Source organism: Anastrepha obliqua, chromosome 2 (genome assembly GCF_027943255.1).
Source record: "Anastrepha obliqua isolate idAnaObli1 chromosome 2, idAnaObli1_1.0, whole genome shotgun sequence".
Lineage (NCBI taxonomy): Eukaryota > Metazoa > Arthropoda > Insecta > Diptera > Tephritidae > Anastrepha > Anastrepha obliqua.
In genome coordinates, this window is record NC_072893.1 from 36391834 (window position 1) to 36417750 (window position 25917).

Sequence of the window (25917 nt, forward strand, 5' to 3'; positions counted from 1 at the left end):
CACACAAATTTTTCATTAAGTTAATCGAGCATATAGATAGCGAGCGGGGAAATGGCGAATAGAAGAGGTGTAGAAACACAGATTGCGCCCTTCGAATTCGCCGTGGCGTAAGAGTCCATCAATAAACAAGGAGAACGGTTCGCTGACGCACCACACTTACTTGCCATGGTGTCTTCCGCATAAAAACGCAAAAAACTGCATTTGGAGGATTTATATTAATTTGTGCTTCAACAATTTAACACGCGGTGCTTTGTTTGCATTATTTTGTTTAGTTTTAATATCACAAATCACAATATTACCAAGCCATTCACTGAATTTTCACAAACATGTAATTCCCCCACTTTTGTTTGTTTTGTATTGTGAAGGGAGCTGACGTCAATTTGTCGGAGATGAAATTTTAGAGATTTTAATAATTTTTTAGACAAAAAATACCATCGATTATCTACCAATATGCACCCTCAATCAAGAAAAAAAAACAAACAATTCACTAATTATTTTTCGTATGTCATCAGTTAATAATTTATTATGAGCTTTCAATCTTAAAGTTCTAAAATACTAATTAAATCGTATCCCTCTTACACAATATAGGATAATCATAAAATGCAATAATACAATAATAAAAATATATAATAACTCATACATACGTAAATGTAATTGTATGTAGTCTGTGTTTACCTATGTGTGTATTCGGTTTTCTTTTAAAAAATATATATGTCTGTATATATAAACTTCATTCATTTAACCAAGGAAAATTTGACACCAAATTTTGGTGCTTTCTCTGCATAACATGGAACGATCAGCAAACAACAAAGTCACCTATAACGCAATTCAAACTTAGCATACAAGAGTTTGTTTGTCAATGAGACAGGAGAGAGAGAGTCGTGTTTGTATGTATGTAGGACTGTCGAGTGAGAGTCGGTAATTAGTTCAGCTTCAAATTGCCAATTCACTGCAATGAACCGAAGCAAATTCAATGCAATTTACAGCTCTTGATATCGGTGTGCATGTGTGTGTTTGTGTGTGTGTGTGTGTGTGAGTATATTTTAGTTCGTTATAGCTTAAAATATTAAAATATAATACAAAAGTATAGCCATTTCGTAGTTGTGTATGTATTTGTGTGTATGTAGTTGAGTAGTTACACACTCATTTATAAGTAGAGTTTCGCTTAAAGTAAACGCATTTGGCGTCGTGGCATAGAAAACTTATGCAAAAAACATAAATACAAGATTTAATTGAACTATAAGCGGGCGACGATTTATAAAAATTTCCTTTAAAATTAATTGCATTTATTTTTAATTAGATTTAAATTCATATTTTGTATTTTATATGATTAATTTTTTGTTTCTTTTAAATAAGTTTTCCTCGCTTCTATGCGGCATATTATGATTTATGTTTTAGTTGTTTTTTCCGCTTTTTTTTTGTCAATTGTAAACAAAAACACATTTAATGCTGATACGCTCACTGCTTTGGTATGATTTTTCTTCAATTTCTCGTACAATTTTCGAAAATTTTTCGTTTTTCTTTATTTTAATTTGGTAATGAAATGATTTGACTATATATATCATATTATATATATGTATATATATGTAGAACATGTGTATATATGTATACAAGTATTTTTAATTTCGTTTTGGATTGTATGCATGTTGAGATGTTTTCGTTTATTAGAAAAATTTCCTAACAGAGTGCGGCGGTGATCGATTATGGCCAGAAAAATAGAGTTAAGAGAAAGTACGCACGAGCATATTTTCAAAAATTACTACATTTGCAAAACCATAATTCCGGAATGTTGTCATTTACTCTAACAAAGCGAAAAAAATCAGAGTTTGATATTAGAAATTTATGAATTCGCTACTGAAAATTTTAAAAAGAAAATTATTTAATAAAATTTAATTGAATAAAAAAATATTTCAGTAGTTATCAAATTTTTGAATTATGATTTCATTAGAGATGTCTCTACATTAATTTAAAAACTATCAATAAAGAGATTTAATAGGAAAATGTTCAGTTTTTCACAATAAAAAACTTGATTTTAGCAAAGAAAAAGTGTCAGAATGTAAAAATGTTAAAATAAAAAAATACTCTTTCAATAAGACTAAACATTAAATTTAGCACTTTGAAAATCACAAAAAAAAAAAAAAAATATTTAACAAAAATTAGCGATATGTTAGTTTTTGAAAAGTAAATTCCTAACTAACCGCAACTTTACTGCTGGAATATGGCCAATAACTCAAGAAATTTGGAATACAAAAATAAAAAATTGATTAAAAATATGCTGTATTAAAATAAAAAATTATTTTTACAATTCATTGCATTAAAGAACTTCAATTAAGAAAAAAAAAGAATATAGGAACTTCAATTCGACTAAAAAATATTTTTAATAAAAAAAATAAAAAATTAAATTTAATTAATTAAAATTTTAATTTTATAAATAAAATAAATTTATAAAATACTTAAAAAATATATTTGAAACTAAAAATAATAATTAAAAATAGTTTTAATTAAAAAAATTTAACTTTAATTAATTATAATTTTTATTTCATAAATGAAATAAATTAATAAAATTAAATATTTTAAAAATAAATTTAAAATGAAAAATAATAACTAAAAATATTTTAATAACAAAACAAGTAAAACAAAAAAAAATAGCTGAATTAGTTAAACTTTTTATTTTATTTATAAAAGAAAAGTTTAAAATAATTAAAAGCAAATTTTTTTAATTAGTTAAAATTTGTACTTTATTTATATTATTAAAGTTATTTTAAATTTTTTTTTATTTTTTAATTAAAAATATTTTGAAGTCAAATTGAAGCCTTTTTTGCTCAATTCAAATCTTTTAATTAAAATTTTATTTAAAATTTAAAAACTTCAATTAATTATAGTTAATTTTCTTTTTAGTGCTTTAAATAAGAATTTAAATTTTAATAAAACATTAAATTTAGCACTTTAAAAAAAAGGAGGATAAAAAAAATTTCAAAATATTAGTTTTTCAAAAATAAATTCTAAATTAACAGCAAATATTTAATAAGCGAGTGCGACTAGAACTCCAACAATAAAAAAAATCGAACCCAAAATCAACAAATTTATTAAGAAATGCCTATATCAAATTTAAAAAACACTTGTATTTTCAAATAAAAAATATTTCTAGATACATATTTTCAAATTAATTTGAAAAAGATTAACAAAAGCAGTCAACTGAAGGATGTACACTAATTTGAATTGAAAAACTTGATTAGAAAAAATAGTTTTCATAATCCAAAAAAAATAACAGAATAATTTTAGTTTGGTAATACATAAAAAATTAAAATACAAATTTTTTCAAAGATTTTAAAAGATTTAACAAAAATATTAGTTTTTGGAAAATAGTTTCTTAATCTCCAGCAAAAGTTAGGTCATGACTCAGAGGAGAGTTTTTGCAATTTTTTTAGTTTTTTTTATATAAAATTATACAAGCCAATAATACAGAAAAATTAATAAATAATTAAAGGAATAACCAAAATGAGAAATAAGAAAAACCGGATTAAAATTTATAAGTTTTAATGGAAAATTAAAATTAAACTTAAACTAAATTAAACCAAAACAAAGCTTGTTGCAAAAAAAGTACTAAAGCTCAAAAAAAAAATTAAGAAAATGAAAAAATATGATTAAAATTAATAATTAATTAATAAAGTTGAATTAAAATTGAAAAAAAAATTACTTTTAAAATTTTATATCAATTCAAAAAAAGTACTTAAAACTCAGTTCTTGCAATTTATTTGGTCTTTTACAAAATTTTACCAGCAAATAGTAAAAAAAAAAATTATAAATTAAAAACGGAGAAAATTAAAAAAAAGTTTAAAGGAATAAAGAAAAAAAATATGTTTAAAAGTAAGTATTTTTACTGAAAAATTACATTTAAAATTAAAAAAGATAAAAACTTTCTTAAACAAAAGAACAAAGAAAAAAAATATTTTTAAAACTAGTAATTTTTAATAAAAAATTACATTTAAAATCAAAAATTATAAAAACTTTCCTTCTAAAATTTTATTTCAATTCAAAAACAGTACTTAAAATAAAGTTTTGCAAATTTTTTGGCCTTTTAAAAAATTGTACCAGCAAATAGAACAGAAAAAATTATAAATAAGAAAGGGACAATATTAGAAAAGTAAATAAATAAAATTAAAAAATAAGATTCAAACTAAAAAATTTAATTAAAATAAAAAAATACTTTTAAAATTTTATTTTAAATACTTTTAAAAATTTATTTTATTTCGAAAAAAGTGCTTAAAGCTTAGTTTTTGCAACTTATTTGGTCTTTGATAAAATTTTATATTGAAAAAATAATAAATAAGAAAAGCAGAAAACATTAAAAATGAAGAAAAAACGGTTAATTAATAATTTTCAATAAAAAAATTCACTTAAAATTACAAAAAAAAATTTAAATTTTTCAGTACAATTTTTATTTTTCCTTAAAAGCGGATATTATTCATTGGAATCCGAAATTCGAAAAGTGTGCATCTTATCCATATAAATATATTTTCAAAAAAGAAAATTCAAATTCTTTTTCTTTAAGCTACTGCTTAGTAAGTTATTATACTAAAATCGAAGGTTGCACAGGAATGCCGGGCAGCCCTAAATGATATTAGTGTCGTATTCAAGATTAGCCTTATTTGGGTTCCGGGGCACAGAGATGTTGAGGGAAACGGTAAAGCTGATGAGCTTGCCAACTGCTCAGTGATAAAAGTACCATTGGAATATCCATGGCCACGAATAAACTAATAATAAAAAACCGCATTACCCAAGAGGCTAATAAGTCATGGAGAGATGAAGATATATGCGTAACAGCTAGGCCACTATTGCCGCAAATAAACAAGAAAAAGACAAAGGAATTGCTTAGCCTCTCCAGAGATGATATCTCGAAAGTCGTGGCTTGTTTAACCGGTCACTGGCTATTTGGCAGGCATTCTTCAAGACTAGAAGCTTTCGCCCATGAATATTGCAGAAGTTGAAGAGATGAGGAAGAGGAAGAAACAGTTGAGCCCTTCCTTTGCAATTGTCCGGCCTTAGCTAAAATCAGAGCAGATTGTCAAGGTGAATACTTTTTTAATTCTTTTACAGAGCTGTCTGGTGTGGGGTTGGGTTCAATACTACGTTTCATAAGAGCCACAAAATGGTAAACGAAAAAGGTAAAAGGTAAATGAGGTTCCCGTGCAGCACAGTGATATCACAACGGACCTGTAAGGTAAGGAGTCCAAACACACCAAATTTAAACGTTTTTTTTTTGTTTTAATTTCGAATTTGATCATTTTTCGAAGCAGCCATAATCGATTCATCGCCTAATCCGCTTTCGTAGCATAGTTATTACACAAACTGTTTGTATGCATGTGTGGATGTGTGCACTGCTCAACTTCGTTATCTAATTTGAATGGTTTGTATGTAAAAATCTTTAATTATATCATTTTGAATAATTTTCGAAAATACTTTTAAATGATCGCTTCTAATATGCAATCGATTAGTAAGTGGCTATTTAACACTTTTATAAACCGCTATCGAACACCTGGTTTTTCGTTTCACATAAAATATTTTATTTTTAAAATGGTGGGCCTAGAATGTATTTGTCTGAATTTTGAAGTACCCAAAATTCTTCAAATCGAAATTTTGTTTCTTCAGCTGATCGTTATTTTTCGTATAATTTTATATATGGTTTCTTTTTTTTGCGTTTTTGGTATGCACTGGTATGTGTGTGTGAATAATTCTACCATGGGATAAATTCTTTGTGCTGGGGAAACTATGAATTCTGTACTAGAAAATTGTCTACTACCCGTACTAGTGGCGGAACCAGAGATATTTCGTTGAAAGTGGCGCAAATGTAGTTTAAAGAGACCACTTAACACCTCACTTGGTAACGGTGTGAAAAATTCTACAGTGGTTTGATAACGACTAGCTTTCAAATCCACTAAAAACTCAACGTTTGGTAATCAATTCACTTCCTGTAAGAATATTTTAATATTAGCATGTAGATTTGTGTGGGCGTATGTGTGCTTTCCATCAGCGCCACGGGGCTAATTTCCCAATAAATACTAAATGTTGTCCAATGTTGTGCGCAAAATTGTGGGGTAATTTCCTCGTGTCACTCTAAGTATTTTATGCTGCGAACCCTTTTCCATGCACTAAATCTCCACTCACACTGGCTTAGTGCACTTTCCATGTATTTTAATAATTTAATATTTCACACCCACTGTCCGCTCTTAAACATCGATAACACTATCATTCTTCTTCATCTCCATCAAATGTGTCTGCTTGAGCTTCTCTTGCATTTGTGTTAGCATATCCTGCATGCGTCGTATCTCTTCATCCTTCTGCAACAACAATCGGTCGGTCTCCGAAATGGCCGCATCGAAGCCATTTACCGAACTGATTGAGTCACGCTTCAATTTGCCTCGCTCCCGTAGCGCATGTTGCGATATCTGTGAGATGCATTGTGCTCGGAAATTCTCATAGTGTACATCCTGTGTGGTGTCCTTCAGATCTTGCATGTGTGTGGAAATGAGGAAGGTGCGTAACTTATTGAAATCGCTATGTTCGGGATCTTCGACATCAACCACACCCCATGGGTATTGACGTCCGCGCACCTTCTTGCCCGCCACCTCAAGTATCGTATTGCTGCCGACGACTGCAAATGGTATCGAGGCCTTTAGATCGCGATCTTGTTGTTTGAAATCATCATCTTCATCCGAATCACATTCGGGAAATTGATATAACTGTATCTTGTTATCTTCCAAATCTTGCAGTATGCGTTCTTTGAGCTTACGCACTTCATTTTTGGTCAGACAATCCGCTTTGGCGATGACCAGCACTATATTGACTTTGCGATGCAGTCGCCTAATTAGATCCAGATCCATTTGACGTAGACTGCAAAGGCGAAAAATTTAGCAACCACATAAATGGAGAAAAAAAAAACAGCACCCGTGACTACTCACCTGTGACCCCATGGCGGCACGAAATACAAACAACAATGCACACGATTATCCTGTATGTTGCGTCGATTCAGTCCGCTCTCGTCTGTAAAATATTGGCGAAACTGAAAAAGTAATAGAGCAGTCATTAATGTTTCCTTCAGTTGTATCTCTCGTTAGTGCGCTCACCTGTTCATCGATGTATGCGGTACATACGCGCCAACTATCCTCACAGTTGATGCCATCACCGAAACCTGGTGTATCCACTACAGTCAATCGCAGACGCACGCCTCGCTCTTCTATATCCATAGTTTTCTTTTCAATGCGCGTCGTTTTCTCGAGTCGCTCTTCGACATTTGGTATAAATCGATTCTTGTATAGATCACCCAGAAAGAGGCTATTGATCAGTGTTGACTTGCCCAGTCCAGACTCACCGACCACCATGAGCGTAAAGTCGAAGCCACGTTTCACCGACTTCCTGTGCACTTGCTCGGGCAGCGTTGCAAAACCGATGTAATCGCGATCTTTGTCGAACGATGGTGTTTTAGCTGGAAATAGAGAGAGGAGTGTGTGATTTTTAGCAGCTTCTCATGGCATAAAATATTTAGAAAGTTCGTTTGAAAGATGTTTAATCGTCGGAAGTGAACTTAAATCTAGATCACGGGGAACATTAAATTAGCTTTCTAATCCCTACAAAGGACTCATAAGGACGACACGGTCTGGGAAACCCACTTTTACCGAGGAAGACAGACGAATTAAAGTTGTATAGCTGACGAGCAAAGGTACTCAGCGGAATGATATACCAATTCCTAATACCATCACCTAAAGAGACTATGGGATTAGATGTTCTTCTCTGCTTCATTTGATAATTTTAAGTCATCTATCCGCAGAGAATGCTTTCGGATATTGTAAAAAGTAATAGAGACAAGATTATAAAGGCGCTATTAGCAGCCGAATGGCTTGGTGCGCGCCTATCATTCGGAAACTCGGAGGTTCGAATCGTTTTGCATGAATATCAAATGTTGTAAAATTTTTTTCTAATAGCGGTCGCCCCTCGGTTGGCAATATCAATGAAAAATCTCTTCATAAAAAATCATTTGCTGTTCAAGATCGGCTTAAAACTGTAGGTTCCACTATTTGTGGAATAACATCAAGACGCACACCATAAATAGGAGAAGCAGCTCAACCAAAAACCCAATAAAAGGTGTAAGAGCCTGTACCTATAATTAAAATGGAGCTCTAAACAGTAGAGTACTCAATCTGAGTTTCAGTTCACATTAGCTTCATGTGCTCTGTTCTGCAAAACAATATGATGGAAAAATCTATCATTGGAACGATTTCCTCTACATTGTTTAGATTTTTTCAGATGAGAGACGAGAGTGGTGACAAAATAACGATTCCGCTGAGATTTTATAATTCCTTATTCATTGGTGAAAGCGAATATCCCAGACCGAAAAACGGTTAGTTGTAAAAGTTTAGTTAAAAGATAGCTAGCTGTGTAAATCGACAAAAATTTAGTAGATTCACTGGCTAACTCAAGTCGAAGGAAAGTCTCCTTTGTATGAAAGGCGGCGTGGATGAGGACTTAGCTTGATTTTGCGTTTTTAATTGGCATCAGTTAGCACTTTAGACTTCCCGGATTAAATCCACGTTCTCTCGCTTTCATCGTAAGTTAAGTATCTTGGATTGATACTTGACTCCAAACTCTATTAGAAGCTACTCATTGAAAATCGATTTAAGAAGGACAGCATAGTTTTCTAATCCTACAAACTTATGTTCGGCAAAAAATAGATGTCCAAAAGTTGTTCTTTGGATAACGTAGTGATTCTGCCATTTTTAACTTATGGATGCCTGGTTTGGTGGGAAGCCTTTCGGAAGGGCTATAATATCACTAAACTGGAGAGCGTGCCAAGGACTGCTTGTATTGGCATCATCGGAGGATGTACAAACTGTTCCAGTGCTGACTTTAATGTCGTTTTGCACTTACTCCCATCGACTTTTACATTATTGCCATGGCTGCTCAAAGTGCAATCAGATTAAGGAAGGTTGGCCGCTGGAGACGATCTTTCCAAGGACATGGTAGCATTATTGCGCAGCTAACACCGTGTTTCTCTGAACTTCGGACAGATATCTCGATCCGCAAACCGGAACTTGAGGGTCGTGGAGGAAATCTGCACCGAAGCTGGTGCCTACACTGACGACTCCAAGATGGAATCGGCAGTCGAAGCAGGAGAAATTTATGTATTTCCCTAAACCTGCCCAATAACGCTAGTGTTTTTCAGGCAGAAGTCCTTGCGATCCTGCAGGCATGCTGAATGTTTGGGGACGCAAGAGCGCGGGAGATATCAACATTTTTTCCGATAGTCAAACTGCGATCAAGGCACTGACGACGCTTTGGTTCGGATCCAAACTGGTAAACTACTGTTAGAAGAAGATCAAATCTCTTGGGTGTGCAGGTAACATTTCTATCAGCTGTGTTCCAGGACGTAGAAACATAGAAAGAAGTGAAATTGCTGATGAACTTGACAGATACGGGTTAACTGAACTAGACCCAGTAGTCTCCTACCCACACATTGGCATCTCCTTGATTGTTGTTAAAGAGGAATGGCGCAACTTATTTCTCAGGAAAGTACAGAAAAGATGGAGTTCCATTTCTTCGTGTGGTTTCGAAAATCCCATGGTTCCAGTACAATAGACGCAGGATGCAGAAAGTTCTGGAGGCACTTCACCAATCAATTTCCAAACTCGTAGCTGTGTTTACCGGACGAGACATGGAAAAATCGCCGTTGCAGAAGCTGTTTAGACCTTTCAGAGAAGGAGACTCTTTCTCTCTACGTGTCGTATTTGGCAGTTAGACGATTAAGGTCGTTGGGTGCTTCTTTCTTCGCTTTCCGCTTGGGGCATTGCTCCAAACTAAACCTCATCAACAGCTGTAGTTGGCTGTAGATATCTGCCCATTGCAGGTGTCAAAATGGGATAAAAACGGCGCTTCAGCCATTGACTTATCTACCTAGCATGAGAAGGAAACGACTAACGCACTTCATTGAGCTTGAAACAAATCGCTTAGACAGTAACTGCGCCAACAAAGAAGAAGAATAACTGAAGAAAATAAAGAGGCATTCATTTGTACTACCGCAGAAAATTTGTCTGATACGACTGTACAACAAATTTAGGAAATTCTTCAGAAGATTGATTCATGAATCAATTCAAAAACCCTTGCTTCTAAATCCACAAAGTAGTTGAGTTTAAGAAAAGTTTTGAATAAAGTTGCAGACAAAATATTACAAGTAAATACTATGTTATAGCTTGATTGACTTCTCGCCCTCCAATGCTATCAAAATTTAGGACAAAAATCATCCTTCAGTCACACCTTGTACGATTTGTATGTACATAAAACCAGAATTACCACACATTGCTCAAAAATCTCAAAAATACCGCATTACAATCACACAATCAAAGAATGTCCTCGAAGGACACAGCCCGATGATATACTACGAGCCTACATAGAATTGCCTACATTTGATTGTGTGTTATGTTTACAATAGATTTTATGGCGACGAGAACAGAAACAAAAGTAAAAAACCAAAAACAAAGGAAATCTATCCACACACAATACACGGAAAAAAATATTGCGGTAAATATCCAGCTGGAAATTGTCGAATATTTTTACTATTTGTCAAGAAATATTCAAAAATGTTCAGGCATATTTTTCATTTTTTTTTTCAGGTTAAAGTTTTGACAAAAAAAATTTAAATAAACGACTTTATGTTCACCAAATTATGTTCCTTCAAAAAAAATTGTGTAAGATGAAAAAACTTTAAATATTTTTCCCAAAAACCGTAGAAAAGTAGTAAGAATGGAATCCATATTACATAAGGATTTATAAAACACAAACAATTTATTTTTATGACAAAAAAATATTTAAATTAATTCACAGTGAGAATTTAATCCATAAGTAAAAAACATACAAAAATTGAAACTGAAATTAGGAATAAAACCAGTTTTACAACTATTCATTGCAACTTGATAAGAAGCGTGTACGATTATTACGGACTAGACCAAAAATGCTACCATCAGCATACGAGGGCGGTTCAATAAGTAACCGTGTTTGATGATAGAGGGCGTTCCTGAGGGAAGTTGGTGTTAGCATCGTGCGCTGTCATCTATCAAACGATGGCAGAACAAATTTCAAACTGCTTGATAGGTTAATTTGGAAGTGGCAGCTATTCGAGTAAAACCTGTTTTGTGATTTTCGCAAAGATGGAAAAAGAGCAGTACCGTTCGGTAATTCCCTTTTTGTTTTTAGATGGAAAAAAATGCGAGGAGATAAAAGCAAAGTTGGATCCTGTCTATGGGGACTCTTCGTCATTTATAACCACAATTAGATATTGGTTCAACGAATTTAAACGCCCGGCAGACGCGGTTACCGAAGAAATCATTCAAAAAGTCCAAAGAGTCGATCGCTGATCGACGAACGAAAGTGTGCGAAATAACAGAGGCTGTAGGTGTGTCCACCGGAACGGCAATTAATATTTTACATGATAAGTTGGCGATAAAAAAATGTTCGGCCCGATGGGTACCGCAATTTCTCACAAGCAACAACAAGTGAATGCGGCTGTTAACTTCGAAGCAATGTTTGGAGCAATTGAAGCGCGTTCCGAAGGAATTTTTGTGTCGAGTTGTTACCGTTGATGAAACCTGGTTTCATCTTTAAACACCAGAAAGTAAGCAAGAATCAAAACAATGGATTTCTCCCGGTGAATCTGCTCCAAAGAAAAGGAAGTTCCGGGGGTAATCTTTTTTGGGATGCGAACGGCATCGTCCTGATTGATTTTTTAGAAAAAGGAAGAACGATCACTGGACAGTACTACCGTAAGTTATTGGATTGCTTTCACAAAAAATTGAAGGAGACACGACTGCATTTGGCGAAAAATAAGGAGCAGTTTTACCATGATGTCGCCGCAAACTGCGTGAATTATGGGGCGAAGCGTTGGAAGAAGTTTATCATTCTAAAAGGGGACTATATTGAAAAAAAAAATGTTTGGAAAAAGTGGTGTCTTCATTTCTAAAACGGGTACTTATTGAACTGCCCTCGTAGGTAGATATGTCAGATATGTCCAGCCCATCTGTAGGGTTGAAGTGATGGAAAAGGAAAATCACACGAATTTCTCGATTCAAACGAATGCCAAACACAAAGAAACAGGCCGAACTGGCTGAAACTTGGTGTGTGTTCTTCCAAGAGATGCTACTAACTAAACATAACCTTTGTCTCTGATACACTTTTCAAATCACCCTAAAGCTCATTTGGAAAGACCCATTTCAAAATTTTTGAAATGAGAAAACCATTTAAATCTTAATGTGTACATAACATGCGATGCGAAATGGATTTTTTAATATATTCTAATATAATATTATTTTTTTTTTTTTTATATTTTGCTTAACAAAATGTTAAATTTAAATTTCTTTGCAAGTAACTCACTCGGTTTTAAAGCTATTCTGCTAAAATTTTGCTAAGGACTGCCTTTTAATATAATAATAAAAATTCACATCTCTTGCTTAGGTTTTCTTACTTTCCAACCATCCTGTAATTTTTTTTTAAATTAGCACGCGAGATCTGGCTAAACATTTTTTAATTTTACTCTATTTTTTTCTGAGTGCTGATCTCCCCCTCAAAGCCCAAAAAAAATAGGTGAGGTGTGACGTGTAACAACGGCACCCCTTTGTTGCTTTTGTTTCTCTTTCTGTCAAGCATAATTGTATAGCATAAAAATTTACACATTTCTTTTTGTTTTTCAAAAACCCCTAATTAGTTGCATGTAGCAATGCAGATGCGTGTTGGAAAATAAATAGCATTGCGCTGGGGTTAGTAAACATTTTTTTGCTTGTTTTGTTTCCACTACACCAAGTGTGTGTCTGCACACACTCAAGCACACAACAACAACAATACTTCAAATATAATATCACATATGCAAATCCTTGTGTCTCTTGTGCTCGAGAAGGAGGTTAAGTGCAGGAAGTGTGTCGTTTCCTTCGAAACTTTTTTGTCCCAAAGCGGAAATCGTTAGTGAATGCCAAAACAGTCGGCGGTTTGTTGTGGGTGCAGCGCCTCAAAGTATGTTACACAATTTGGCGACGGAATGCTGTACATGTATGCATATCTATGTGTGCGCGCATTTCTTTACACTGTCCTCAAGAGCCACCGGCAAATTAAAACGAAAAAACGAAAAAAATGAAACACACAAAGCAACAAAACCACTTACACATTGTTTAGAGTAGAATTTTTGCGTTCGTTATTCGTTATTTACATTAAAATACTGCAAAAACAAAACAAAAATCGTTTCTGTTTGCTGAATGTCTGATGAGCCCCTCGCTGAGTTGTCAGTGAGCAGCCCAGCGGCAATTTCTTAGTTGGCAGTTTTTTCGTTATGAACTTATTCGGGTGGTACCCGCTGTGTGTATCCTGGCAAAGTGCCTGCAAAAGTCCTATGCACGCAAGAGTAATTGATTATATTTTTGGCCTTTTCTTGTTGCAATATTTGTGTTGATTTTATTTTAATTTTTTTTTTTTTGTGATTTTGTAAATTATTGTCTTCTTGTACTTTACACTTTTTGGTTAGATTGTGTTGCGTAATCGGTGATTGTTGCTAATTTTGAAATTATTATTGTGCGAAGTTTTCGTGGAGTCAATGTACTCCACACAATTTGCTACTATCGACGTCGTATTTGTTGCTTTTGTGCTCGATTTGCCTCTGTTTGCGTATTTCACTTTTTTGTCTTGTGTTCACTTCACATTTTCTGCTTTGTTTTTTCTTGGGTAATTAAAGTATTCGCTTTTTTTAATGGCGTAAAAAAACGTTTCAAATTTATTAATTATTTAAAATAATTGTTTTTTTATCGCTTCACATTAAAACAGAAATACTAAAATGTCTTGCTATTTCTGCTACTAATTTGTTGAATTTTCATTTGTCGCTCACTTCACATTTCTGCTTTTCTTGTGCAATACCTTATGGTCCTCTTTCGGGTTGTTATCACAATTGTTATGGATTCGGCGCATGCGCTTATTTTTGTTGTTTTTGAACTCCCTGCTTGAACACGTTCATGCTCTCACTGTTTTTACGAGGCTTTAGAGCTGCAAATATTGGACCAGAACTAAGTACATAACTTCCAACTCAGAAAAAAAATTAACTTGTGGCTAAAAAATGGTAAAGAAATATAGAAAACAAAACTATTACTTTCACAAGAGATTTTTCGAAACTAACAAAAAATTTTGAAAGGTTAATCGATTACACCTTTTACTTATAACTTATACGTTTATTTAAAGCCGTTATGCGGAAATGCACCCTGTACTTTTTTTGCATATATTGGAAGGTCTACTTGAGGGCTGTGGCTTAATAATTTCTTGGAGAAGTTTGGTAGTTCCAGAAATTATTTCGCCAGAATTGAAATATTACGGAATAGACTAACAACTTAAGCAGTTCACGTTTTCGTGCAATTTGCTCAGCTTGACTTAGGCACTTTGCATTTTTTCTTAACAAATAAATTCCAGACTGAAAATTTAAGAAAATAGAAGGTTGCAAACAAATTATATTTTGAAGACAAAAGCAAAATTGCTCCCTTAATATATATAAATGCCCCTAAAGAAGACAACATTTTAAAAAATAAGCCACCCCTGACATTCGGCGCATTTCAACATAACTCAAAAAGTTATGGAAATCTCATTATGAAGCTTGCATGGATTACTGAGTATAGCCATTAATAAAAGATATAAGAAAAAATCTGAGGTGGCTGTTTTCCAAAAATGACAGAAAACATTTATTTTTTCCAACGAAAATTTCCAGAAAACATTTTCTTTTTAGAAAAAAAAAAACAAATTTTAAGTATATTTTGTATTAAAAAAATGAAGAAAAAGCTACAAAAATGTTGAAAAAGTTAAGAAAAAGTTACGAAACTATTGAAAAAAAATTTCCCCAAAAAATCCCACAAAATTGTTTGTTATTTAACGAAAATTTTCAGGAAACATTTTTTTTTTAATTCCAGAAAAAAATTTTTAAGTATATTTTATCTTAAAAAGTTACGAAAATATTGAAGTTTTTTTTTTCCTAAAAACCCCAGAAACAAATTTTTAAGTATATTTTATTCTTAAAAGTTAAGAAAAAGTTATGAAAATATTGAAAAAAAAGAAATTCCCTCAAAAATCCCAAAAAATTTAATTCCCTAACATTTTTGTTTTTGATTTTATGGGATTTTTTTTAAATTTTTTGAAAAAACATTTTTTTTAATTGTTTGGAAATTTGTTTTTAATTCGTTGAAAACATTTTTTTGAGTATATTTTATTCTCAAAAGTTAAGAAAAAGTTCTAAAAATGTTGAAAAGTACCGAAAATACGTCACAACATCGCATAAATCTTAAAAGTATTCATTTTTTTTACGTCTTTAACTTTTATTTCTTATTATATTACGACGGCAATGCCCAAAATACTGGGATCACTTAACATGGAATCGCTTAAAGTTTTCCGACCAATCAAAAATTAAGGAAACAATTTTTAGTGATAACTTTGTGAGATATATAACACATAGGCTGAAAAGTGCCGGGCCTTAGGAAGAAAACACGATTCTTTTGTTCAAAATTAGCTTATTCATCAATGTAATTTCCATCAACCCACATACCAAAGCAATCATTCCAGCGCCGTCCGAACTTTTCAATACAACTTTTGTAGAACGACTTATCTTTTGCTTCAAAATAGACCTCAGTTTCTTACCGACGAGCATTTTTTAAAGTCTACAGTTAGTAGTCGCTGAGAGCCAAATCTGGCGAGTTCGGTGTATGTGGGTACAATTCTAAATTCAATTCATGTAGTTTTGCCATTTCTTGCCATTATCAACATCTTCTTGTTTTTGATCAACAGTGAGCAAACGCAGTACCCGCTTTGCACAGAGCTTTCCCATAGTCAAATGCTCATGCAATATGAAGTCAATGCGATCTTTTGATATCTTGATATCATGCATCTTCACTTTTCGACCATTCAAACGATTTGGTGGATTTTTTTGATGTTTTCTGGTGTTACCGCTTCATTTGGACGTCTACTGCGTAGTGCATTACCGGTGTCTCTACGATCACGTTTGAAGTCAGCCAGCCATCGTTTTCTTTTTGCTTCTGATGGAGGGAAGTTCCCATAACACTTTTCAAGATCTCACTTTGCTTCGCTTTACCAATATTTTCCCCCATTAAGAAGTAGTGTAAAATTACAACACGAAATTCTTTTTAGTCCATTACTTTGAAAATAAGTAAGTAGCGTCACTCTTAGCACATTAACTCACGAATTAATGAATGGAACATCATGAAATTTTAACAGCTGTCTTTTTAAGGTTAGTACTAACAGAAAAAAGAGGTGAATGCAATAAAACTAGTGCCATCTATTTGTTAGGCGCGGAACTTGTCAGTCTATATGTTACAAAAAAAAACTCGCATAACCTCCCTCCTAGCAGACACTTGTACAGTAGGGCGGACAAATTTGTTTTCATTGTCTGGTAGCTCTTAAGAAAAATGTTCACGAAATCATTCCTTCAAAATTAGTTCTGAAGTTCCTTAGTTTTCATTTTAGTTATTAATTATAATATAATACGGAAGGCGGAGGCAAAGGCTTCAATCTTACATTTCTTTTGAAATATTTTGTTATATCGGATGTATATCGCATACGAACTATTGATATCGATAAATATAGTTTCACAGGTGAGAATGTAAACCGAGTTGACATTTCTGTTCAGTAAAGTTTGACAAGGCATAATGAATCGTTTAATGCTAGAACAACGCAACACAACAAATTATGGAAACTTACTTTGAAAAAATAAATCTATTCGCGGAATCCATAGAGCACTGGCGGCATCCTCGGTTCTTATTTCTTTTGAAATGAGGAAGAAGCTGCCGTTATGAGCCATGCCGACTGAATTTTCGTTTCCAATAATTATTCAGTTAAACATCGACGACAAGATGGCGCAACTTGCTTTACAGCGCGGTCAACAATCGATTTATTGCAAAATCAATTTGGTGTCAACTCTTTTCCCAGATGTGGTCTTGTTCACTGGCCCGCTCTTTCGTACAATTCCACACCTCTGGGTTACTTTTTATGGACCTATATTAAGCCATTGGTTTATATCGAGAATCTAGCAACTCTTGAAGCATTGACAACCAGTATTCAAGCCACCATTGACCCCACACCGACAGATTTATTGGAAAAAGTGGTCAAAAATTGGACTGATCGAGTAAATCATGTAACTCATAGCCGCAGCGGTCATATGACGAATATCATATTTAAAAAATAGGTTCCATCTACCAGATTACAACAACAACAAAATTATTCCAGGACTACATTGACAAGAAAATTGGGCAATGAGAAATATGATATCTTAGGTGTATTCGCTGATAAGGGCGTGTCAGCTGATAAGGGCGTACGGGCGTCCATTTACGTTGGTGAGTGTGAACACCATTAGGCTGTTGGATTACGATGCACTGAATATGGATAAGGATCAAAACAATACAAGCAGTGCTTTGCACTCTCCACAATTTAGTGATATTATTAGCCCATCCGAAGAGCTTCCCACTAAACCAGTCATCCATGCGTTAAAATTTGCAGAACCACAACGTTGTGCATCCAGAGAACGACCTGTGGCTTGAATCACTATTTTTTGCCGAACATAGATTTCCAAGAGTAGAAAGTTACCTGGCCTTCTTTACCCGATTTTCAATGTATAGCTTCGAATGGAGTTTGGAGACAAGACCCACTCCGAGGTATTTACCTTCCGATGAAGCAAAACGAAACAAACGAATTGAAAAAGTTCCTCACTCTCTAATTTTAATGCAAATATTCACTTTCGAGTTGTTTTCCTTTCCTACGAGGCAGTTTATGTCACCCCGGCACTACGCTCTCACTGCCACTCTCTCGCTGGTTGAAAGTTATCGATAACGAAACGGTGGAGATGACAAACAACCAGAAGGTCGACTATTCTGAGCTGCTTGAGGTTTTTGACGTTAAACCCGAATGACATTTGGCACGCATGGGATTTTCAGCTTTTCGTATATTTTTATTCTTCCATCTACATGTTGTGTGTGTGTGTGAATATTGTTATGTGTAAATGTCAGTACAGTGTTGAGGGTGGCCTATACGCTTTGAATGCAATGCAATTGCAATGGAATGGTTACAGTTATTCGTTTACAATTTAAATGGGGGTGGTTAGTGCGTTTATGTTGTGCAAATAAATATGTGTGGGTAAAGAAATATATGCACATTTTGTGCAAGAGGGTGCGATTCTAATTATGTCTATTTAATTAAAGCACGTTCTGTCTGCCTGAGGCAAAATTGTTGATGCTAAAATATTCCACATTTTTATGTACATAAATTAAGGGTGTTTTCAATTGTATGAGTTTTTAAGTACTTTTATTTTAAATATAGAAATTAAATAAATAAATTTAAAATAATAAATAAATAAAGATGTAAATTAGGTAAGGTGTGGAGGTATGGAGATGCATGCACAACGACGCTACTTGCGGTGAAAAATAGAAATAAACATTTCTAGTCCCATCTGTCTTATAATATGAGAATGCAATTTGGTAATGCAAAGAAACTTGGCCAATTTTGTGAGGTTTTTTTTGATTAGGAACGAGTGCTAAGGGGATAATCCATTTCAAAACAAGTGTTAAATTTGCATTGTAAGTCATTTTGACTCCCTCAATAGCTGGAGTTTAATATATTAAATTACATATCAGAGGGACGACAAATGTTCGCAAGGCAGTTGAAAGTACATATTTAAGGATATTATGTCGAAAGTTGTAGTAAGTTGATACAGTGGAAATTTTCTTAAACGGCTTTAATAAATGGCTTTACGTTCTTGAGCCTATTAGTTGCCAATTATGTCTTCATGCGTATTAGGCTTTCTATTTTATTCCTTTAGTTTCATGGTTAAACAAGGAATTCGACATTGTGAATCATTTTTCATTTAATTTCATTAACCTGGTAATTGGGCATGACGAAATTTTTCGTCATGGAAATTAATCGTAATATATTGAACGCATTACGTTCTACGTTGTTCTTATCTATTAAATCTGAAAGTGGTTATATATATCGAATACATTTGAATTATAAAATATTTTATCAAAATAAATAAAAACCATAAAAACGATATTTCTTTATTATTTGAGGTGTGATATTACTTATCGCTGCGAAGAAAAAGTCCCCATTCTGAAACGAGTTGAGTAATAGCTAACAGGTTAAAGCAATATTTTAGGCGCCTCTTCTTAAGCGCAATCACTTCGGCGCTGACACTAGAAGTTTTTTCCTATAGATACCAAAGCGACTAATGCGAATTGAGAGTTCTTATGAGGTTTGCCTTTTATATTTTGCCCCCAATAATGAAAGCATAGTAAATAATAACGAAAATGGCTTTATTGTTTTTCAAAATATTCTCCTTCAAAGACAATAGACTTCGGCAATTTTTAAAGCACTTTTACTTCAAAGACTTCAACAGCTTCTCCAGGTGCTAAAAAAGCTTTGCTTACCTGCGCCTGATGTCCCTTCCATTAAAAAGTGACGAAAAAGCTTCACCTGGCTTATATATGTATATATATATAATTGGCGCGTACACCCTTTTTGGGTGTTTGGCCAAGCTCCTCGTCCTATTTGTGGCACGCGACTTGTTGTTGTTCCACAAATGGAGGGACCTACAGTTTCAAGCCGACTCCGAACGGCAGATATTTTTATGAGGAACTTTTTCCATGGCAGAAATACACTCGGAGGTTTGCCATTGCCTGCCGAGGGGCAACCGCTTTTATAGTCCGGGAGCTAGGGGTCGATTTTGGACTGCGTTTTTATACCGTTAAATTCTTGACTATACTTGTGATTTAGCTTTCATGAATAACGAAAGTGAACGTCAGCTGGTGCACCCGCGGTGTGTGTGATTGTGTGAGGGTACGAAACGTGTCGAAAATAAATTTCTACCAACTCATTTTATACCGGCTGAAAATTTTTTCATGTATTGTTGACATTTAGTAGAATAAAAAAAATAGTCAGCTGGGCGGTAGAGGGGGGAAGACACGTCAGATGAACAGGTGAACTTGTACAAAAAATTGTAAAGTAAAACTACTTTATGCCGATAGAAATTTTTTTCCATAATTATGGTCAGATGCGTTTATAGCGGTGGAAAGACCGTCAGCCGAAGCAAGAATGTATCATTGCGTTCAGCTGACGTATTTTCCCCCCTCTACGGCGCAGCTGACTATTTTTTTTTATTCTACTAAATGTCAACAATAAACAAAAAAAAATTCAGCCGGTTTTAAATGAGTTGTTAAAATTTTTTTTTCGTCGCCGTATTGCAGCTCTCTTCAGGTAAACTCAAACGTCTCGAACGCACACGAAACATTTCCCTTATCTGGGTTCCTTGACACAGGAGTGTAGAGGGCAACAAAATTGCCGATGAGCTTGTCAGGAAGGGGTCGACAGAACCGGTTTCAGTTGTCCCCTTTTCAGACATCGGTGTCCCCTTGTCCGTTGTTGAAGGGAAACTGCACAATTTCTTTCTAAAAAAAAGCGCAAGACAGATGGAGGTCTGTCTCATCGTGTGCTATTTCAAAAAAACTATGGCCTCAATATAATAGAAACAGGACGCTTAAGGTGATGGAAATCCCCCGCCATTCAATTTTCAACTCATTGCGGTATTCACTGTTCACTGGGTGATCGGTACTCATGCGGAGAAGCTTGGAATTCCGTACAACCCCTATTGCAGAAGCTGTGGGGATCCTGTAGAGAAAGAGACTGTTGAACACTTTCTTTGCAAATGTCCGGCTCTGGCGGCTAGGCGCTTGAGATTCCTTAGCGTGCCCTTTGGGGATGACTTGAGGAAATTCTCCAGCCTAGATCCCTTTTCTCTCCTCCACTGCATCAACAGCACTGGATGGCTCTAGATAGTTTTCTCTTCCCTAAATCTTTTCGCAGGTAGTGGTCCACATTATGGTATCAAAACGGCACGTGAGTTCTACTTGAAGTCTATCTGTGGTACTCTTGCCATATAACCTACCTGCCTACCTATGGTTTGTTTCAGTTCAATGTTTGGTAGGGATATGATTTTTTGCTGAACTCAAATGCTTTAATAAATACTCCTGTTGAGCATTGCAGACTTTTGCGCTCGGTTAATGAAATAATAATAATACGGCGCTGCTGACTTGGAACCTAGAAATGTTTCTAGTGACTTGAATGACCTTTTTTATTTAAAATTTTCAGCTAACACTCATCGCAGTTAATTCTAATGTAGATTTATGGACCTCACGTATCGTTACACATACATAGATATGCACTCATATAACTCAATATATACACACAACTCAGCAAACACTTGGAAATTTTTCACCGCTACCTTTACTACGCGACGCGGAACATAATCCTCCAGATGGTAGCGAGTAAATTGAGATGCAAACGGAAAGCCAAAACGAAAGAAGAAAAAGTGAAGGTGGAAAGGCGGCCGTATCGTTATTAAGTGAGTGCCAACAACGCTACGCTAAGCCATGCCGGCAATGAATGAGTCGCTGATATGAGCGTGGGTGCAAATGTTGCTCTGTGGCAAGCGATGCCCTATTCTACCTATCTTCTGCAAGTGGGCAGCAACGAAGTGAACTCAGCGGAAATCTCATGTTCCTTAACGGGTATGGCTCAATATACTCGCGTGGAGCGACAGCAACAACAAAGTCGAACGCAGAACCCAGCTCAAATTGCTCGATATTAAATTTACAATTTCATTACTTTTTTTCTACTTTTCTATCCTCCACTCTTCCACTTTATTTGCTCTCTCATTTGGTTTAAATATGATCAACGATTAACCTACATTCACAGAAATGCCTGCACAACCGCAACAACAATGCAGATAGCGTTTATATGAATTAAATCAAAGCGCTGATTGTATTTAATAGGGTTTGCTTTATATAAAAATATTTAGTATTTTTTGTGCTTGAAAAGAATTTCCACCAACGCGAATGCGCTACATGTGTGCAATGACAGATTTAGTGGAATTTTGTTTTTTAAACTTTTATGTGTAGCAAAGTGAATAAAAATATTTATGAGCAAGCCCAACTAAATATCGTATCGGTTGCAAGTACACAAACAACATTTGACGGGCTTATCGCCTGGCAGGCATTTATTTAACTGCACAAGGAATGGCAATGCGACCGCACATATCGTCATATCACCTGTCTGCCACGCGAGGGTCAACCACCAACCACCACCACATAAGCATTACACTGCCAGTGACGACGCCACCAGCCACTCAGTCGCTCAGTCATTCGCTCAAAAGCTGCAAAGTGTTTCTCAAGTGTTTTTCGCCTCCTTTTCTCGTTGCAAAAGCACGCACATCCAAGTGCCGTGGCATGACATGGCCTGCATGTGCAACAAGAAACAAACAGTAGCTGAGGGGAAAAAATTTCTAAATCAAGCATCAGCAGTAAAATGGAATGTTGAAACCTCTTCAGTGTTTTAGAGCGAAATTCCCTCGATTTAATTTTTTTTTTCATTTTTTGTTTGAACGCCCCACATAAAGTGTTTTTGCGAAGTGTTGTTACAATGTAAATTTCAATACTCATAAAAGGATGCAAAGGACTGCCAGAAGGAAAAAGCAAAAATTGATTTCAAAGCATAACAGAGTTAAAATGCCATTGCCTTACTTCTACGCTTTGAAATATGCGAGGAATTTTTGCATACAAAATACTTTGAATAAATACACACACGCACACCACCGCATGTGGAAATCAATTGTTTAATTTTATAAGTAACTAGAAATGCTTTCTAACCATTCATGAGTGGGTTCTATGCATTGACTAATGAATTTTACAAAACGAAAAAAAAATTAGAGTAGTGCATCCTCTTCTTCTTCATTGGCCCGATAACCGCTTACGCGATATTAGCCGAGTTTAACAAAGCGCGTCAGTCGTTTCTTTCTCGTGCTAACCGGCGCCAGTTAAACACACCAAGTGCTTCTCCGGCTAACCTTTCCAACGCAGAGGACACCTTCCTCTTCATCTGCTACCACCAGTTGGTACTGCATCGAATACTTTCAGATCCGGAGCGTTTGTATCCATTCGGACGATATCACCCATTCAATGAAACCGTTTTATATTTATTCAATGCGCTATGTCTAAGTCGTTATAAAGTTCTTACAGCTCATTGCTTCATCGCCTACGATTCTCGCCATCACCAATATGCAAAGGCCCGAAAACCTTTGGCAGAATTTTTCTTTCGAACACTCCAAGAGACGCCAAATCGGATATTGTCATTGTCCAAGCTTCTGCGTCATACGTTAGGACAGGCATGATGAGAGCCTTCCTTGTAGAGTGTTAGTTTTGTTCGTCCAGAGAGGACTTTACTACTCAATTACCTACTTAGTCCAAAATATCACTTGCTAGCAAGAGAGACTCTACGTTGTATTTCAAGGCGAGCATTATTATCGCTGTCAATGCTGGTTCCTAAATAAACGAAGTCTTTTACATCCTCGAAATCAAAACTATCAACAGTGACGTGGGTGCTGATATGCGAATGCACCGACTGTTTGTTTGAAGACAGGAGGTACTTCGTTTTGTCCTCGTTCACCACCAAACCCATTCGCTTTGCCTCTTTATCCAGTTTGGAGAAGGCAGAACTAACAGCGCGGGTGTTAAGGCCGATGATGTCAATATCATCGGCATACGCCAGCAATTGTACGCTCTTATAAAAAATTGTGCCTGAACGATTAAGTTCTGCGGCTCGTACGATGCTCTCCAACATCAGGTTAAAGAAGTCACACGACAGCGAATCACCCTGTCTGAAACCTCGTTTGGTAACATACGGCTCGGGGAGGTCCTTTCCAATTCTGACAGCGCTGCTGGTATTGAGCAACGTCATATTGCATAGCCGTATTAGTTTTGCGGGAATACCAAATTCAGTCATCGCGGCAAATAGGCAACTCCTTTTCGTTCTGTAGCGGCAGCTTTGAAGTTGACGAAAAGATGGTGGGTGTCAATTCTCCTTGTATGGGTATTTTCCATTATGTGGCGTATTGGGAGTATCTGGTCGATGGTGGGCTTTCTATAGAAAGTGCATCACGCATACACAAAAGAAGGAATGCGTATTGAAATATCTCAATGATTTTCAAAGCACGATGTGGCTTGTTTATGTTGAATACCAATAAATTCGGAAACGTATCAAAAATGTGCAGTCTCTGCCATCTGAACAAAGAAGAAAATGTGAAGCATTTTATTGGAAGATGTCCTGTAATCGCTTAGTTTAGAAATATTTCAAAAAAGAATTATTTATATATTATAGAAAAAATAAATTAAGCCCATTATCGATTTTAGAAATGTTTATATATGTAATCTATACTATAAATGGGAAGGTCTGTACGTTGTCCGCGCATCACTACGAAACGACAACACCAAATGACGTAAAAATTTTTATACGTTCATATTTTCACCCAATGAAGGTTATAGGTTTGTTTTTATGATGGAACTCCCTTCCCACAGACCCCAGACGGCGCTACCACTCTCATTCGTCACTAATAATCGAATATTTGCTTAAATTTAATCTAAAAAATCTTAGTTTTTCCTATTTCCCACTATTTATAGCACACTCTAGACTTCATAATCCGCATAAGCTGTTCAACTATGACCCAAATGCAAAGTTCAAAAACGGTTTGAGATAGAAAATTTACAATATAAAAATAATTTTGCTTGATATTTTTCTGATTGGTTGTTTTGATTTTATTCAACGAGGCATAGCAACGGCTGCCGGGTAATGTAATATAATATTATGGTTATTAATAAAAAAATATTTTCTATGAAATTATTGTTTGTAATTCTTTTATATACATATCCTAAATCCCTCAAAACTACTCCTACGCGAGTGGGGCCGCGGGTTAAAGCTAGTATAATATAATTTATAGCATCAAATACTTTAAGTATTTCATTGTACACGCAAGCGAAGCCGCGAGCACCAGCTGGTTCAATATAAATTTATTTATTGGTCACTGTTACGACCGGAATCTAACGTCTGAATACCGACTTTTGTGTTGTAAAACTCAGCATATATTCGTGAATAATAAACATATATGTATATGTGCATGTATATGTATATGTATAGGCGTGTTTATACTAGTAACTCCAACCGTAACAATTAGCACGCATTGTTCACCAATTAAAAATTTGTTATCACCACGTTTTCGCTGGAGTTTGTGAGTGAGATTGCGCCAGTAAATCGAACTAAAAATATTCCGTCATAACAAGTAAATGAAGAAAATCTACTTCTATAGACAATTCATGCTTAAGCGATTTCACAAAAATTTCTTATAATAATAAAGCCGATAAGATAGCGATGGAATTAGTCCCTTGCAGCAATGTTTTTTACACATATCTGTCTGTCTGTATGTATGTATTTATATATATAAACGTGCGTCCACGTGTATGTATCTCTGTAGCTAAGATATGAACTACAGTCAAGTGCACAACGCCTTGATCGCAGTTCTAGTAGAATTGTGCTAAATTTGTGTAGTTGTCTGTACAGAAAGTCGAAGCGAGCAATAAATTAACACTGGGAATTTAACGCTAAGCTGGCACGTCTACGTCAACTTATCTACCAGAAATTATTCATACAAATTGCCACATACAATGAAATTATGAATTTAAAGTGTTTTCTTCTCGTTCGCCTCATTTGCATGCGCTGCCTTCATTTGGCTAACCTTTCCCATGCTGGAATGGCTTAAGTGTTGACCTGCTTTCGACACTTCAATGATGCAAACGAGTGCTGTGCTGCCGCCAATATGAGTTTTTGTATGTACATGATCTTCTTCTACTTCGTTTTCTTCTATAAATGTGCTTTATTGCAAATTTCGCTCGTGTCTGTTGCAGCGCTCGATTTGTAATTTCTAATAACTTTATTAGCACATCTCAATGACCTAAAGCGCAAAGTGGATGCGTTAAAAAG

The 25917-nt window shown here is 34.9% G+C and overlaps 1 protein-coding gene across 1 annotated transcript in view; it reads right to left on the reverse strand.

Moving 5' to 3' along the window:
* Positions 1-4450: 4450 nt before the first annotated feature.
* The window catches only part of LOC129238085 (septin-2), a gene marked incomplete at its 5' end in the record, with an annotated part of 51042 nt that continues 29575 nt past the window's right edge, over positions 4451-25917 (reverse strand). Inside the window, 3 exons of the mRNA XM_054873123.1 lie at positions 4451-6891; positions 6960-7060; positions 7125-7483. Coding sequence (XP_054729098.1) covers positions 6228-6891; positions 6960-7060; positions 7125-7483 — 1124 coding nt within the window. The remainder of the gene's footprint in view (positions 6892-6959; positions 7061-7124; positions 7484-25917) is intronic.